This window comes from Chelonoidis abingdonii, chromosome 5 (genome assembly GCF_003597395.2).
Source record: "Chelonoidis abingdonii isolate Lonesome George chromosome 5, CheloAbing_2.0, whole genome shotgun sequence".
NCBI classification, from domain to species: domain Eukaryota; kingdom Metazoa; phylum Chordata; order Testudines; family Testudinidae; genus Chelonoidis; species Chelonoidis abingdonii.
In genome coordinates, this window is record NC_133773.1 from 81663359 (window position 1) to 81681453 (window position 18095).

General features: G+C 43.2%; 1 protein-coding gene across 1 annotated transcript in view; it reads left to right on the forward strand.

The window, feature by feature from the left end:
* Positions 1-14117: 14117 nt before the first annotated feature.
* Positions 14118-18095, forward strand: part of WWC2 (WW and C2 domain containing 2) — a 150296-nt gene continuing 146318 nt past the window's right edge. The window contains exon 1 of the mRNA XM_032781120.2: positions 14118-14392. Within this exon, the coding sequence (XP_032637011.1) occupies positions 14262-14392 (131 nt within the window). The 5' untranslated portion in view covers positions 14118-14261. The remainder of the gene's footprint in view (positions 14393-18095) is intronic.

Genomic DNA, 18095 nt, shown 5'->3' on the forward strand with positions numbered 1-18095 from the left:
GTGGAGAGGCACCGACTTGAAACATTCATCTGGTGACAAGTTACACCTTTCATTACATCTAAGTTCATCAGAATCCATAGTAGCCAGTTGTCTGTGTAGCATTTTCATTTTCTGCATACAGTAGAAATATGTGGCAGTCTCAGGAGTGGCATGTACTTTGGATGAGGATGGCTCTGTGATTGGTGCCATATATTGATCCAGTAGCTATACACTTACAAATGGGAGAGGAGTCTGTTCCACTTAGTAACATTTTTGAGTTTTCACAGTCTGCTTCAAAGATTTCATTCTGAAAACATTTCTGACTACTTTGACTTTTGTAGTCTTTGCCTGGTTCTGAATCATTTCTCCTGTAGCTTGCATGTTTGTAAGAAAACTCCAGTGTGTGTGTGAAGCATAATTAGCAGGTCATCCAATCCAATTAATGTTTTTCCCTCAGTGCCTTTCATCTAATGAACTCACAAATATGGAACTATAATTTGTGTCTTTATTTATCCATCTCTACCAAGAAACCCTCACAGGCATGAAAGAGTGCATGCAAGAGTTTTGTGTCTGTGGATTTAAGGCATCTTATAGGATATGCTTGGCCATATGGAAATTATAACACTCCTACTCTGCATTTACCTGAGTCTCAAATACTCCATAAAAGCAACTTTTCATGTAATGCAATCTCTTCCTGGTGATAAGAATTTATCATGTATTCTGTGTACCTCTGAGCCAGCACAGTAAAATAACAGAACTGAGGCAATATGATCTAGAAGATTCAGCCCAGGGACTGGTTGGTCCCTATATTCTAATCTTTACTCCATTATTGTCTTACTTTGAGGATTAAAGTTTGCACAATGCTTTGAAAAGTGTAAGGCATTGTAAGTGCTGTCTTTTGTCATCCATACTGGTCCTAATTAACAAGAAATGAGCAGTGCAATTCAACAACACTTTCCAGTTCTCTGGTAGTCCAGTGATATAGAATTTTGGTTACAAATGCATCAATTACAATTTGGCATAGACTTGTGGATGTTGGTGATTTTACAGTTTTCAACACGGGGTGGCAGTATAATAGGAAGGGAAGTGCTTTATTGCTAGCCAGGCTAGAAACAGTAAAATAGTTTCAGTTGTTGCAAGGAAACTGTCCCTTCCTTTTCTGGGAGAAAGATGAGATTGTCCATTGGCAAAGAAATGGTTTCTTCTATTAAATCTAAATGTGTTTTTGTACCTGTTCTATATTTCAGAATAGAATTCTTTTGTCTGTCAAAAGAGGCTTCCATTACTCTTTTGTAATCTAAAGTTGTTGGGGTTTTTTGTTTTGTTTTGTTTTGTTTTTTCTTTAAATGTAGCTGGGGGGTTTTTTCCTCCTTCTTTTGGTATTTTGAGGTAAGGTTATCTTATTTTCTCATTGTATTTAGAAGCCATATCCTCCTTCCCTATTTAAAAGAAGCACTGGAATAGGTTACCTAGGGCGGTGGTGGAATCTCCATTCTTAGAAGTTTTTAAGGCCTGGCTTGACAAAGCCTTGGCTGGGATGATTTAGTTGGTGTTAGTCCTGCTTTGAGCAGGGGATTGGACTAGATGCCCTCCTGAAATCTCTTCCAACCCTAATATTCTATGATAAAGCAGATTTTTATAGTTTTCATAAAACACTCATGATGGTCTTATCTAAACTAGAGAAATTTGGCATGTGAACCACTCTGGTTCTCCTTATATGATTGTAACACACTAAATGACCACACACAAGTGGTTGTAACACCTGTTCAGGTTCTGGAAGCACTTTTTTTTTGTAGGCTAACCACTGTGATCTTTCACTGTGCCAGTCCTGGCATAATCTCAATGATGAAATAGTTCTTCCACTATCACTCCAGAATGCACTGATCACTGCTCAAGTGGTTTATCTGGTTTACTTTTATGTATTGCACTGTACAGGAGTCAAACTAGTCAGAAACTGAACCTGAACAAATACTGGTAGTATGATGATCCAGTAAGGCTTATAACACTGCTGGCTTTGGTGCTGGGAGTGAGAAGCACAGAATGGGAATGATATTAATGGTTCCTGCACAGTTCAGGAATCCTAACTGTTTAAATCCCATAATAATCTAGTGCATTAGCCACACTTACAAAATGGCCCCAAAACAAAATGTTTTTCTGTACACTTTCACCACAACTCTCCACAAAGATTCTCTTAACCCAAGCAGGTGGGCCTCTGGGACTGATTACTTCCAAAGAACAATCGTCACTCTTTCATCTTTATCGTCTGCTGCTACAATTAAGCTAATTCAATATAAAAGAAAGAGCTGTTAGCATGATTTCTCAGTGAGGTCAGCCCCTGGACTTTGGGTGCTCAATCCACAATCAAAAGTTGTTGGCTTTCAGGAAACAGCGGAAGCCTTGAGGGGGGTTTTTTAAAGGGGTGTTTTGGGTGGGAGATGTTGGTTAAGGTATAACTTTGAGGAAGGAGTATATTTGTTATTGCACTGCGTCAATTAATGCTGCATAAGGTTGAGGCTACTGCTTTGTTTTTTATGGTGACTTTATCGATTATCGTCCTGATTTTTTTCTGAATACACCCCTGTTGGCATCACCCATTCCTCCCTCACATATCCCAACTACTCATGTACAATCTAGACCTCCTCACTTCTCCAACAATCACATTCACCCACTAATCTTCTCTGGATCACTAACCCCCACCCATCAGACTTACTCACCTGCAATTGCAGTCTGTACTTCTCCATTCTTATCATATCAATCTCTTTCTGCCCCCTTTTCCATCGTTGAACGAGATGGAGTGACATTTCCTTGTAAAACTTGTAACTATGCAAAACTGATCAAGACTCAGTGCATAATTTAGTGAATGTCAGGAAAACTTACTGAAATCAGACTTGCTCAAGCATTATCTTGCCCTCTAGAAGCCAGAGGTCTACAAATGGGTTTCTGTTGTTAATTACTACATGCATTTGTAAACCTGAGAGCTAGAAAACTTGAAGTTCTCTGCTCCCTCCATAGGAGAAGGGGGGTGAAGTGGGTGGGAGAAAAGCTAGTATTGAGCCTGCCAGTCTGCATAAATATTTTTCTTCAGTGCATTCCTGTACAGTGTTTTATGTCTGAAGTTTTGTTCTGTTTTTTGGTATTGATATGATAGAATATAGTGCATGTGATGATATTTATGTAAGCAGGGAGAAATTATGAGATGTATAAGTGGGTCACCCTGAGCTGAGAAGTGGTGGGCTTTGGTTAAGCAGTTTTCAGCGTAGCAGCTGTGGGAGCCAAAATTCAACAGGGAACTTAAGTGGTTTATCTAAGTATTCTACTCTGTTTCCTATTGAGAAATTCTGAATCCTATGGTGCTGACTTTGGGACTAGATGGGGAAATTTGGGTTGTGGGTTTCACTAGAGTGGGACAGTCAGTCTGAGGACAGCTGTCTCCTTGACCTTCCCTGAGTCTAAATTGGATTTATGAGAGAGGCTGGGGCAAGAGAAGGGAAGGGGTTGTTTCCTGAATAAGTTCTGAACCTCAACCAGGCATGCCATTGACTACTGGGTCATCCATAACCCTCAGACAGTAAATTTTTTCTAATTTTATTTTATATAAATATATGGTGATTATGGTTTTTCCTCTCAAAAAAGTGGTTTTGATGGTTTCATATTCCCAAGGACTGCTTAGAAATATTTGTGAATAGGGAAGCAACACTCACAAAGGAGATAGAGCGGGTTAAAATTTAAGTTCCTAAGGCCTGGGAGTGGATCGAGTTTGGCTTGATTGGGGGAAGGGGACAATATCAATCATTTAATTAAAATCTTAAAAGGAATCCCCCTAGCAGGATTGAAATCAGAACCTTACTACTGCTAATGGCACCTGGTGAGAGGTTACAGATTATTAAGGCATTAGTCAAAGATATTTGAGCATCCATAAGCCTGACATGTAACAGCGTTGCTCATTGGGTAGAGACCTTCAAGGTGGTGGTACTTTGAAAAATGGCTATATCGCAAAGTCACCCACAACAAATCTGCTCCCTGGATGTATGCAGTCATCTACGCTGACTTCTGTGGAAAAAAATTACATTTTTACTTTTACTGCCATTCACCCTGCAAAGCCAACTTGGCCAAGAGGGGACAACCTGGATTCTGTTCCTTCCTGTATCTCATCAACAGAATTGTACGCAGGTGCAATGTATTATGCCTGTACACACCACATTGAAGGCAGTACGGTTTTCACAAGTGGGAATAAATTAAAGACAATGAGATTGCAGAAGTTTGATTTGACTCCCAGGACTTTTATTACAGGTGGTGATGCACAAGAAGGAGAGAACCCTTTTTGACCAGATCCCACATGCTGTTTGCCATTAGAAAACACCTTATCTGTAAAACAAATACACTAATTCTGGGAAATCAGAGGCTATAAACATAGAACACTAATATGGCATTTTTTTGGAGTTGCTTTTTGGAGAGCTTTTCATTCACAAGGCCTGTATTTGTATATCCCTCACTTTTTCTGTGTGTTTGATCCACTGCCCTCTGTTAGATGAAATGTCAAATTTACAGATACATACACTAGCTCCCTCTTTCAGCTAAGAGTTTTTTGCCTCAGTGGTTAGGGGCCTTGTAATGATGCAATTACTGGATGGAATTGGACCTGCTCAAATACCTGTTGGGAGTGACACATTGTCACTTTTGGCAAACCAAGGGAGCTGTAACAAGAGACGTCCCCTCAGTCTTCCCTGCTTAAAAGTATAAGTGAATGGAAACCCTCATTCTGTTATCTATTGCTGGCCGCCTTCTAGCTTGTGTTGGGCCAGGAGATAAGGAGATTGTACTATTTGGTACCTCCACTGGGTATGACCTGAATATAGTGATATAATTCCCCTGAGCAATAAATCTACGTGGTGTCTACAACTGTGCCCCTAGAAAAGACAGACTTGGTGGACAGGTAATACCAGTGATCAGCCATTTAACGCCAAAAAGACTGCATTATGTGGTCATTTCCAAGGGAGCAATAGCTTCAAGGCTGCATACCAAAGGAGCTTTTGCAGGCTACCACCTTGGAGCCTAACGTGACTATGATCAAGCCCCTGGTTCGCAGAACAAACTACAACTCTATATCTCATTATCTTTATCCACAGAAACATTTAGCAGTGTGAATCATGGATGTTAGCTGCCTTGAATGATTAAACAATTTGTAACAAGTGCTTCTGAGGTCTTTAGCGAAAGGTTTTATTATTAACATGCTGTTTATAACTCCATGGTTAAAAGTTGCAGGCAATATTTTATTGTAAGATTTCTTATCCCTTCCTCTCTCTCCGCCTCTAACTTTTTAATTGAAATAGCTATTGGTCTAATTTTTTCTGTCAGTGACAAGTGTAAGAGAATAGTAAAATTCCACTGTTTTTCAGATGTATATGATCAAAACTTCTATAGCAAAGACAAAAAAAATTCCTTTCATCATTACAAAAAACTTGTATTGGAAGACAAGTTATTGTATAAGTTTGAAAATTCACACATCTACACTTGAACAGCAGCCCAATTTTACTGGGACTCTGCCGCCCCAGGATATTCCATATCTTTTTGTAGGACACCTGAAATGTTCCAATTTTTAATGTAATTGTCCAGAACACCTGAGCTTTTTATAATTATTTTTTGTAAAGGCATAATGTTGTAATAGTAGAACTTGCTCTATGTTTACCACAAGTAGTTGGTCCAGTGGAACTTCAATGGGAAGAACAGGATTTGGAGTGAAAAGAAAAGTAGACATGATCAAAGCTATTCTCTTGTTCCAAGTAAATGTCAACACTTAATACTTCATGATAAATCCAACCAGAATACTACATTAGTTTTAAGAAAATTCTCCATTCCAAGAAATTATATGAGTCACTAAGTCAAAGTTGACAGTAGCAACACTAGCACACAATATATGTTTTTTTGAAAATGGGTTCCCTTTTAATTTGAATTCGTTGTTGTGAATCTTGAGACTAATTCCCCCCCCCCTTCTTTTCACAATGTTGTATTTACATTTTTCAGAATTCTGCAGTGACTGTAATTGAGGAAAGCCATTGTATAATATCCTTGTTGACCAAACAGATTTGTCATCAAGAACTTCAAGCATCCAAAACCTCAGACAACAAATGTGTCATTTCAAACTCATTTATTGTCTGAAGTTTTAAGATCAAAGTTCTGTCAGGATATTTGAGGCTCAGTTCTCTAATCCATTCACACCCTAGACAAATACAGTGGAGCTGGAGGGGTTTGCAGGAAGATGGCTGTGACCCCCTGATCCAGAGCTACGTGGCGCTAACATAAGTTAGTTACTCCTGTGCAGCTTTAACTTATACCACTAGTGTACGTTTCCTCAGGGATCTTATGCTGGTGGACAATTGGGAATAGTGGAGCTACCCCTTATGTATCTGACCCTACCCCTGGCATATCTTACCTGTAAAGATAGTAGGTACAAAACTTTCAGATAGCAATGTTTTTTCAAGTTCGTATAATACCAAGTCTTCTCCAGCTCCCTGACGTACACTACCAAGTAGAGGGAAATAGTAGCTCCACTCATGTTACTATTTATCTTATTTACATTGCAGTAATGCCCAGACTTCTCAACCAACTCATAGCCCCATTGTGCTAAGCATGGTACAAAGATAGTGTCAGATCCTCTGCTAGTATAAATTAGCACAGCTCCACTGAAATCAACAGAGCTACATTGACTTACACCAGCTCAGGTTCTGACCCATGTAGTGCAATTTCAGGTTAACAACTAATTTTCCTATGTTGCACTGAATGTAGCATTACATGGTCACAAAAGATTAAAATAGTTTGCTCTTCTCTTTTTGACAATCTTTTCACATGTACACTTATGTGTCTCTAAGGTTATGTCTACACTGCAATTAAACACCCCTGGTTGGTCTGTACTAGTTGGCTTGGGCTAAGGGGCTGTTTAATTGAGGTGTAGACACTCTGGCTTCAGTCAGCCTGAATGTCTACACCACAATTAAACATCCCTTAGCCTGAGCCCTGTGAGCCCAAGTCGTCTGGCCCAGGTCACCCGTGGTGTTTAATTACAGTGTAGACATATTCTAGTTTTTTTAACTATGCTGTGTTGCACAATTACGCTGAACAATCTATGGCATATTGTACTGACCTTGTCAGTTGAGATGTAGGTATATTTGCAAAACTTCTTTGTAGTTATTGGTTTTAAGGTCAGAAGGGATCCTGGTGATCATTTAGTCTGACACAGGCCAACAGATTGGAGAGAGCTGGATTTCTACCAATCTAGTTACCAAAGAGCAAAAGCAAAACTTGATTGAACAGGTGGGACCCTGTTGCCTACAGTTCTAATATTCCTTTAAAAACCTCCAATTCTTATTGATAAACAGGCCCAAGTTCTCATGTACACTAATGTCCCTTTATACTGCTCTGGCCCCTCAGTGCTGACATGAAGTGCTTTGCTGGATTGGGCTCTAATATTTTTATTTATGAATAAGGTGTAGTAGTCAAACAATGGGAAGAAAGTAAAACAAGGGATCTTGCTATTGAGTAGCAATTCTTGAGTGTTTGTATATGTAAGGATTCAAAAGATCTGGGTGTTATGGATTTGTCTTGATAAACATATTCCCCTAGAGTAGAGAATCCTCACTTCCATCTGCTGGGGCAAAGAAGAAAAGTTTGCATATTTTCTACAGTAGTTTAACCAAAAGTGTGTATATAAACTTTAAGCATGGATCTTGTATGAATAAGGTAAAGGCTTTTACCCAAAAACTTAGCTGTTGGTTATCATAGCACTGCACTTAATTATTGTCCAAGGGGTCAAAATTAACTACGAGGGGAGTGGTGAAGTAAATAGGTTCATTTTGGTTCAGTACTGTAGATTTTCTGCATCACATGCTTGCCTTTGCTGGGAATCTTTAGACTAGAACAGTGGTGCCCAGCCTTATTACACAGGAGGACCACATAAACCTAAGCACAACCTCATGTGGGTCAAACAGATTCTATATTTGTTAATAAGATTTAAAGTCACCTGTATTGATTTTATATTTAGATAAGTTGTTTGTATGTATAGTATTGTCTGTTTACATCATTTTGGTTTACACAAGTGTGTAAGCACGATGACAAAATGCTAATGAATTGGACATTAGTGTATTGTAGTGAAGCAGGCAGTGGGCCTTATGAAATGTCCAGGCGTGTGCATGGCCCACCAGAGCAAGAAACTATAATAGCTGCAAAACAGGCCTGCTTTTAAGCACAGTTAAAGACCATATCTTCTTCTATACTAAGTTCTACACTGATGCCAAAAATAAATAGTGGGCAGCTCCTTTCAGAAGACAAGAATCTTCTTTCTAGATTTTTTTTTTCAGTGTTCCTTTCCTTTATTAAAGGAAAGAACATTTTTAAAAGTGAAAATGAAAACCAGTTTGTGCTTTCCCAGGCATGTCATATACATTTGGTCACTGTGGAGACCATATAAAACTACAATATAATGAAACTAGAGGTGATTGAGAGGTCCAAATTATAATGGAGAGGAGAAGTATTCAGCAATATCACTAGAAAACAGGTCTCAATTTTATACACAGACCAACTCACTTCAATGTAACGGTCTAAATGAAAAACAAAATATAACTGTTGCTTGAATAGACTCTAGTCCTGCAACCAGGGCCGGTGCAACCATTTAGGCGAACTAGGCGGTTGCCTAGGGCGCCAAGATTTGGGGGCGCCAAAAAGTGGCGGAAGATGCTGATGGTAAGCAAGTGTTTTAAGAGAGGTGAAAAATCGGGTATGTGCGATAAAATCAGACTCTTGAGAAGAGGTACAGTAGTCTCTGGAAAGCTTGAGAGCCACTGAATCGAGATGTTCCACAAATGAGCCAGAGCAGGGCAAAAGAAGGGGGAAACATGAGGTTGTCCTACATAGGAAATTAAGGTCAATTAAAATGTCTTTTTTTTTTTTTATAATTGATTGGATAGAAGAGACACACACAATCTACTACAGGAGCCATTAAGTCATGCAGAGTGATCACAGTATCAAGGCTAGCGACGATTTTCGGAGCGTGTACTGTGGTAGCTATCCCACAGTTTCAGTCTCTCAGCCGCGCCCACTGGAATTCGGGGTGAGTCTCATGCCTGATGGCCAAAAACAGTGTCGTGGGTGGTCTCGTAACATATTGGTCAGCCCCTCCCCCACACCCATGAAACAACGACTAAAAAATGTTTCTCACCGGTTTTTGGGTTATCTGTGCAGATGACATACTAATAGCATGACAGGACAGAGCGCTGCCTCGGCTCACCCCTGCACCAGTACGTCTCCTGGGTAACTGCTGCGAGACATGGTGCTACATGCTAACACAGCAGCAGTGCTGGGCTTTGCAGAGTTAGCAAAAGACGGTGTAGGCAGCCATTTGTAACTATCTGCTGCTGTCTCCTGGTTCCTCGTGGTCAGCTCATGGCCTGGTCACACTACGCCGTTAAAATCGATTAACAGCCGTTAAAATCCGATTGAACAGCGGTACCCGTCCACACTATCAGTGCTCTTTAAATCGATTTAAAGGGCTCTTTAAATCGATTTCTGTACTCCTACAAAACGAGAGGAGTAATGCTAAAATCGATAGCATTACTCGGAAGACTGTTTATGTGGATGGAATCGACAGTATGCCTCGGCAGGAGGTAAATCCCAAGGCACCATTCTGACCGCCCTGGACGCAATCTGAACTTGGTAACGCAGGTGGGCAGGTAAAACAGTGAAAAAGCCCCCACGAACTTTTGAATTATTATTCCTGTTTGCCCAGCGTTGGACTCTTGAGCAGCAGGGTGGCGATGCTAGTTCAAATCCATAAAAGAGCTCCAGCAGCGGACTCTCACTACGGAGATAGTGGATCTTGATCGCTGGAAATGGGGAGACATCTGTTCTCTCAGAGCTCCGGTACGGAAAGATGAAAGCCAAAGGCGTTTGAAAAAAAAATCTCCAGGAGGGAACGGAGGGAGGGTAGGAGGACTCCACTAAGTCGCACATGTCCACAGCAGTCTCAAAAGTAGTTGCAATCTGGCTGAGCTCCCAAGACTGTAGGGTCCAAACACATTGGTCCGGCGTGGTTCAGGGAATAGCTCGTCAATTATCTCCCCCCCCACCCGGAATGAAAGAAAGAGGGAAAATAAATAGTTCTTGACTTTCTTCAATGTCACCTATGTCTACTGAATGCCTGCGGGTAGATCGCGATGCTCAGCAGTGAAGAGCAGTCCCCGCTCGTCTCCCCGTCCCTGGTGGCGATCGTGCAATAGGCTGATATCCATTGTCACCATCAGCCGGAGCGCCTGGCTGCCTCAGGTGAGGTCTGGCCGGGGCAGCCTGAAGTAAAAATAGAATCACTCAGTCATTCCAGGAGATTTACAAACGGCTGTAACCGTCTGTTAATCATAGCAAACTGGGGCTGAGCGTCAATCAGCCCTCTCCTTTCCTGTGTAAAGAAAAGATTTTCTGTACTGCTGGACCTACATAGCGGACAGCATGCTGGGCCCTCTCCCCTGCACCGATTAATGTGCTGCCTGGACTGTCAAGCACCAGGAGCTGCCTTTCCCCCCATTTTATGTCACGAAAAACTCAGTTGTTCTATTCTGCATCTTTATAACTTCATGAACAACAAATGGGGGGACACTGCCACGGTAATGCCCAGGAATTGGGGAGAGGAAGCAACGGGTGGGTGTTTGTTGCAGGGCAACCCCTGTGAATACTGACATGGAGCAAGCTGTGCCTCTGTAATCACGGGTCCTCTAGTAACACGCCATACTCATGGCAGGACTGACTGCATTTTTAGACCATAAAGGAGGGATGACTCAGGAGTCATTCCAATTGTTTTTTGTGCGCCCCCGGCCGATCCAGCAGGGGCTACTCATTAGAAGCAGAGAAATACTAGAGAAGTGAGAAAACCATCATCTCATTGCCAGGTTACTCCGGCAGTAGACAGTAACAGGAACGAACTGGTAACCACCTGCATCATGTCAAAAGCAAATGAATAGTGCTGAGCGCTGGAGTATCGCCTCCCTTCCGCGGATTCATACACATACGGGATGTAAAGAAAAAAAAAGCTGAACGGGCTCCATGGTTTGCCGGGCATGGCCATCCTGCCAGGCAAGCCAGGAAAAAGGGTGTGGGGAAAAGGGCGCGGAAAGGATTGTCTGCTGTTGTTTTCCCGGAGGAAGGAATGACTGACGACATTTACCCAGAACCACCCGCGACAATGATTCAACCCAGAATTCCAAGGGGCGGGGGAGACTGTGGGATCTATGGGATAGCTATGGAATAGTTACCCACAATGCAATGCTCCAGAAGTCGACGCTAGCCTCGGACCATGGATGCACACCGCTGAATTACTGTGCCTAGTGTGGCCATGTGAAATCGAATTTATAATATCTGTTTTATAAAACCGGTTTAATGTAATTCAGAATTATCCTGTAGTGTAGACGTAGCCTCAGTGAGGTCTCTTGGTGGCTCCTGGGCAGACATGGGTGCAGTGCTGTAACAAGGGCAAGGCGAGTGAGGCACTTGCCTTGGGTGCGCAAAGCGGAGGGGCACAGCTTTACCACCCAAGTAGAGGTGGAGGGGGTGGGGAAAAGCTGCGATCGGCAGCAATTTCTCAGTCCCTCTCGGAGGGAAGAACCTGCCGCTGAATTGCTGCCGCCGCTTCATTCATTCTTCGGTGGCAATTCGGTAGCTGGTCCTTCCCTCTGAAAGGGACTGAGAGACCCACTGCCGAATTGCCACTGAAGAGCCTGTAGCCGGCCCTTGCCTCGGGCGCAAAAATTCCTTGTTATGGCTCTGCATGGGTGCTCCTGGTTGGCCCCGGTGAGGTCAGTTGGGGGCACCTGGTCATAAATGGGAGTGACTCCAGGTCATTCTCTTCTTTAAGTTTCATCTAATGAAGATTCAGTCCTGCCCGGAACATCAGGGAAGCCTACCATAGAGGCAAATAGCTGCTCCAGGTCAGAGCCACAGACATCATCCCACTTCTATGATGAGCTGCATGCCATTCTAGGGGGTGCCTCGTCCCATTGCTTCCCTCCTCCCCCATCCCTCCTGGGCTATCTTGGCAATTTATCCCCTCATTTGTGTGATTGAATTAATTAATGAATTTGAAACTGACTTTATTGCCTCTGCAAGTGGAGATCAAAGAGGGGAGGGAAGGGTGGTTGGCTTACAGGGAAGTAGAGTGAACAAAGGGGGTGGGTTTTCATCAAGGAGAAATGAACAGAACTTTCACGCCGTAGCCTGGCCTGTCATGAAACTGGTTTTCAAAGCTTCTCTGATGCACAGCACATCCTACTGCACTCTTCTAACCCCCCCCCCACCCCCGTGTCTGGCTGCACTTAATCATTTAGTCTGTTAGAATGGAGTTCTCATCACATGGATTCATCTCCCCATACAGTGATCAGATCCAGTATCTCCTGTTTGGTCCATGCTGGAGCTCTTTTGCGATTCTGGGACTCCATGGTCACCTGTGCTGATCAGCTCGCCATGGTGGCCAAACAGGAAATGAAATTCAAAAGTTTGCGGGGCTTTTCCTGTCTACCTGGCTAGTGCATCTGAGTTGAGAGCACTGTCCAGAGCAGTCACAATAAGGCACTCTGGGATAGCTCCCGGAGGTGAATACTGTCCAATTACATCCACACTACCCCAAATTTGACCCAGCAGGGTCAATTTCATCGCTAATCCCCTCATTGGGGAGGAGTACAGAAATTGATTTGAAGAGCCCTTTAAGTCAACAAAGATGACTTCGTTGTGTGGACGGGTGCAGGGTTAAATCGATCTATCGCTGCTAAATTTGACCTAAATGTAGACCAGAGCTGAGACAATAGTTGCAGCAATGCCCTAGGCAGCCAGGAGGGGCGTATTAGGGCAGTAACTTTACCACACATTTATTATAAAATAGAAGAAATTGGTGATATTGAGTTTTACCAGTGAATGTCTCATACTATGTTTATAACTTCATACAATACCCACCCCCCCACCAACCACCTGAAAAACTTTAGGTTGCAAACCTAAGTGCTCACAACTCGGGAAATTCCTGGATTAATGTTGTCTCTGCATCATCACATGGTGTTTCTTCCACATCACCCCTGGTCTTATTCAGAGTACAAGGTTGATGATTAAGGGATACAGGGCTGCAATGTTGCCCAGTTTTGTAATATCTGAGAATTTATCTAAACTCCTAGCTACTGGAGCCGATTCACTAGGCGAGAACCTCAATTTACTGGTGTGTTTAAATGAAAGTCCCTAGCCCTTATGGCTGTGGAGGAAAGCTTGAAAACAAAAGCTGAGTGAACCTCAAGGTTCAGCAACCTGCAGCCAACTACAGGAAACCCAATCTATATATTTTTTAAAAAATTCTGTTTTCAGAGTCACATCTCATGATTTCTGGGAGCCTGCTGCATGATTTTCTGCCCATTGGAGGTTTGCACTAGCGGGTTGTGGGTCACTGTCTGCTGCGGGGCCTGAGGAGCACAGACTGGCTGTAGTACCGTACAGTGCATGCTAGGAACGCCCCTCTAGCTCCTGGGCCAGGGCTGAGAGAGCAGAGAGGGCATAGTCCTTCCACCAGCAAGGGAGGCTTCTCAGCGGGCCACTTCCACCCGCTAGGCAGCTGAGCCCCGGGCCCCCTTAGCTTGGGGGTCAAGGCTAAGTGCCGGCTTTCCGGGGGGCGGGCAGCGACCCTTGTGCTGCTCAGTTGGGAAGCAGCGCTGGGGCAGGGAAGCCCCTCCAGCGCCTGCCTACCCCCTCCTTCCCCCTTTCTGCAGCCCTCGCCTGCAGCTGGCGGCCCCGCCGCGCCTGTCGCCCCTTCCCCCGCGGCAGGGTCTGTCAGGCCTGGGTCGCCCCCGCCCCCCGGCGCTTGCTGTGGGCAGCAGCAGCGGCAGGGTTAACGCTGAGGAATGCAGCGGCGAGGAATGTGCATGCAGATGAGATGGATGTTAATCTCATGCTAATGAGCGGCGGCGACTGCTGCCCGGGGCTGAGCCGGGCTCCCCCGTTCCGAACCCAGAGAGCGGCTGGGCTCAGCCCGGACCCCTGGGCTGGTGCTGCTGGAGCAGGCGGCAGCAGCAGCAGCAGCCGCCTAGACATGGTGGATTGAACCCGAGCAGGGTTTCCTGAGCGATTGCAAAAGAATCTCTGCGCTCTCCACCCCCCCGCCCGCCCCAGGCCCAGCTCCGGATCCCCCCTCCCCGTCCCCCGGCTCTACTGGGGGCTTTTCCCGCTTCCCTTCTTTCTTCCTGGCCCTATGGAGCAGCTACCCCCGGCGCCCGACCATGCCTAGGAAAGCGGGGAATGGGCAGCTCCCCTTACCCGATGGCTGGGAGGAGGCGCGGGATTACGACGGCAAAGTCTTCTACATTGACCACAACAACAAGCAGACCAGCTGGATCGACCCCCGGGACAGGTGGGCGCGGACCGAGGGAGGGGAGGCCCGGAGTGGATGGGGACGAGGGCAGGCGTTGAGGGGACCCGGCAGCCGCAGTGTGAGCCGGGCTGAGAAGCGGCAGCCGGAGCCCCCAGGTTATATAATGGGAGAGACAAAGCGGGGCAGCCCTGTGGCAGAGGATGAGGGTGGGGGTTATGTGGGGTGGGGATGTGTTGGGACTGGGGGCGGGGGGTGTCTTGCGCTCACTCCGATTGGAAGCGGACTGAAGAGGAGTGGGGAAGGGAGAGTGCCTTGGAAACTGAGGCATCCCCCCCACAAACAAACTCTGGAAAGGGGGGCCTGGCTAGCGAGTGCCTGTTTATCAAGGAAATCAGCCTGATACTTTTGGCAGTTCAGTATTTATTGTCTCTCATTGATTTGGTTTCACCTCTTTTTTTTAAACAGTATCTATTTTGTGATTATTTTTGTTTGGTGAACCCCACCCTTAATCTTATTAAAAACTAGCTTTCATGCTCTTTACGGTTAATATATGCAGCCTGTGTGTGTATACAGTTGTAGTTTTATGAAATCTTTCCTTCATGTAGTGTGATATTGAGAATTGGGGACCCATGGATCCCAGGAAAGAAAGAGATTTAAAAATTGATAGTTTAGAATTTACTTGTCTGTCCTCTACAAACTTCTGTAACAGTCTTTCCTGAGACGACCCCCAGAAGCAAATGCTAGGCATCCCGCTGACTCCTAAGTATGGTATAGTTGGCTCTGAATCCCTCAGTTTGTGAAAGTGCAGGGCTGTGGCATTTTAAGTCTGCTTTACTGTGAAAGCTCAGGTCAGGAAACTGCCTGTCTCCTTGCTTCAAGCTCCATGAACATGCCTGATATTTGTAGCCCAAAATGTATTTCTTATTTCTTTTTGTGAAGAAGCTAAGGCTGCAAGAGCTCTACAGGCCTCATCTATTAAGTAGGCCTCAGCCAGGCTAAATCCTTTCAGTCCCCCACCTAGAGACTGGGATGTTTCCTGTGTTTTTCATCCCTATATATTTAAACAAGAACCACAAAAGACAAAATTTAGGGGTGGGAGGGAGTAAAACCAACTCAGACCCTTCTAAGGCACCAACTATCTTATGTAAATCTTTCAGTTCTGGAGAGGCTTTTACTTTATAAGCCACTTTTTAAACCTGAGATCTGTTTTAATTTGTGGCCTAAAAAGTTCTTTAATATAGGTTATTTACTTTGTGCATAGTGCAAGTTATAGCGTTATTATGAAGCCTGTTGTAATCCAATTAGCAAAAACTTACAAATGGCATTATAAATTTATGGCACAAACCATGATGAATTATCCATGAAGGTCTCGGTCTATAGTTCCCTGCTGAAGTTAGAAAAGGCAATTGTGATGAAGCTAGCGTCAGAGCCTTACTGCTTGTTAGATGCATAGTGAAAGTTTTGACAAGCATCATACACAGTCAGACCTACTTTCCTGATGTACATGGTATTGGAATTAACTGTTCTAACACTGTTTAACCCTGTTGTTTGACTTCCTTTGCACTTTGAAACAACTTAAATATATTGTAAATGTCAGTGACAGGGTAGTGTTCACAGGACAGTGATATTTGTTGGACCTGTTTAAATATTTGGCTTCTGAAGAAGTTTTGGTAAATATTTTTGACTTCTGATAGTTAAAATAGGGAGTTTTCCAATGTTCCTTGAAATTAGTGTTTTCAGTTCAGTTTTGTTCTAGATTTGTGTTTACAAAACAGATGACAAGAACATAGCATAAAGCAAATAGAAAGTCAAATTATGATTGCAGTTATCTGTATTACTGCCTTCTGAACAAATTAACACTTTAAAACAAAAGAAACATTTGACACTTGTGGATTCTATTGTCCTTAAAATGTTCAGCCATATTTATCCTGTATTTGTATGATTAGTTTCCTAGTACATTTGAGTCTTTACTCCAATTACTACAGAGTTGTGTTTTTTAGTTTTTAGTTTTTGTTTTAAATATGAACTAAGAGAGTTACACTTTGTATCTCTCTCATCATGCAGGGATTTCTGTAAATTAATTTCTCTAAAAAAAAAAAAATCAAGGTGCGAAAAAGGATTTGAAACACAATCAAGCTCAGGAGACTAGATGTATTTTCTTTAATGAGGACTAATGGAGTGAAGTCCTTGTTAAACAGTGTAGGAGACAGTGTTTGGAGTAACTCTATTAACTCTTGTCAATCTTGTTTCTCACTGTTACAAAACAAACAGAAAGAGGTATGTTGCAGGAGGCACTTGAGATAATCCATAAAATAGTGGATATGGCTCAACTGAAACTGAATTACCTTCATGGAAAAGAGGCTGTTTGTCCATACACTATAAGATTTTAGTATCTGTGCATGCAATCAATATTTAGATTCCTGACTAGATTTGGAATAGCAGAAATAACTTGTTTGAAATGCCTGTAATTACCTCACTCTGGGCTCTATTATGTTGAAAATATAAGTATATTAGAAAAATGCATGTTGATATACTATACAGGAGAGATTAGAAAGCTGTCAGAAGAACTACAACATGAGCCTCCAGGTTTTTGTCAATACAGCAATGTGTGGATTCTTAATGATCTTGGAATGTATCTAAAACTGTCAAGATGAAGTGCTGAGGTACTGTGGTGGTGGTGTACTGGAAAGCCTGAGACTGACTTGACAACATACTTGTATCTATTCAGCTAGGTATTTTCAATTTATGATTTACGTCAGGGAACGGAATAAAATAAAACAGTTGCATAATGTACTTGTGGAATACGCTAGTACAGGGATTCTCAAATTCTTTCATAACTTTGGGTAAATCTTAATAAGATACTGTCTCGTGGACAGCTTCCTTCCCCTTTGCAATTCCATAACAGCCCGGGGGAAACCACAGCAATTGCTTAAAAATAAAAGCAACATTGGGGAAAAAAATGTAATACATTTTTAGTTTCTTTGAACTTGATTCAGCAGATGAGAATAGTGGGAGATCCACCGTCTTGTGACTAGGCAACTCTCTGGACCATCAGCAAGTGCTCCTCGGGTCACAGTTTGGGAACCTCTTTAATAACAGAGAAAAGACTAGATGTGTGAAGCTTCTTTTGTGTGGAAACTGACCTGGCAATTGAAAATATTGATGATCCTTCAAAGCTTTGGTGAAACTTGTTTGCATAGGAATATATGCAATTTTTATACACATATATAGTACCAAATTTTGGCTAAGCACATTAGGCACTCCTAGGATAAGATCCTTGCGTGGCCTCCCCACGCTTCCCCCCCCCCCCCCCCAAATTTTCAATTTAAAGCCATGTTGCTGAGTATATGGATCAGGTCTGCTGACATAATGATTGTACTCTGCACTACAAAGAAGAAGACCTGGAGTCAATTCATGGACCGGGACTCTGTTTTGCTCACCTCACTTGTGAGTAATCCAGTTGACTTTAATGGTTCTCATATTTGTTGGTGAGAATGATTTGGCCCCTGACTTTCGTACTCTCCAAGTCCATGCATGCTGGAAGTGCAGTAGAGGTACTGTAATACACTCAGCTGCTAAAGGGTTTGGAGTGCTTTGCATTGCTTGGCAGTGACCTCCTCCAAATACTTGAGGGGCTGTGTTGACTTGGCTAGAGGAGACTGGTGGCTAAAAAGCAGGACCTCTAAGGTATGGAGTGTAAAGAGAAGCAAAACTGAGCTGAATTCAAACTGGAATGCAAAGA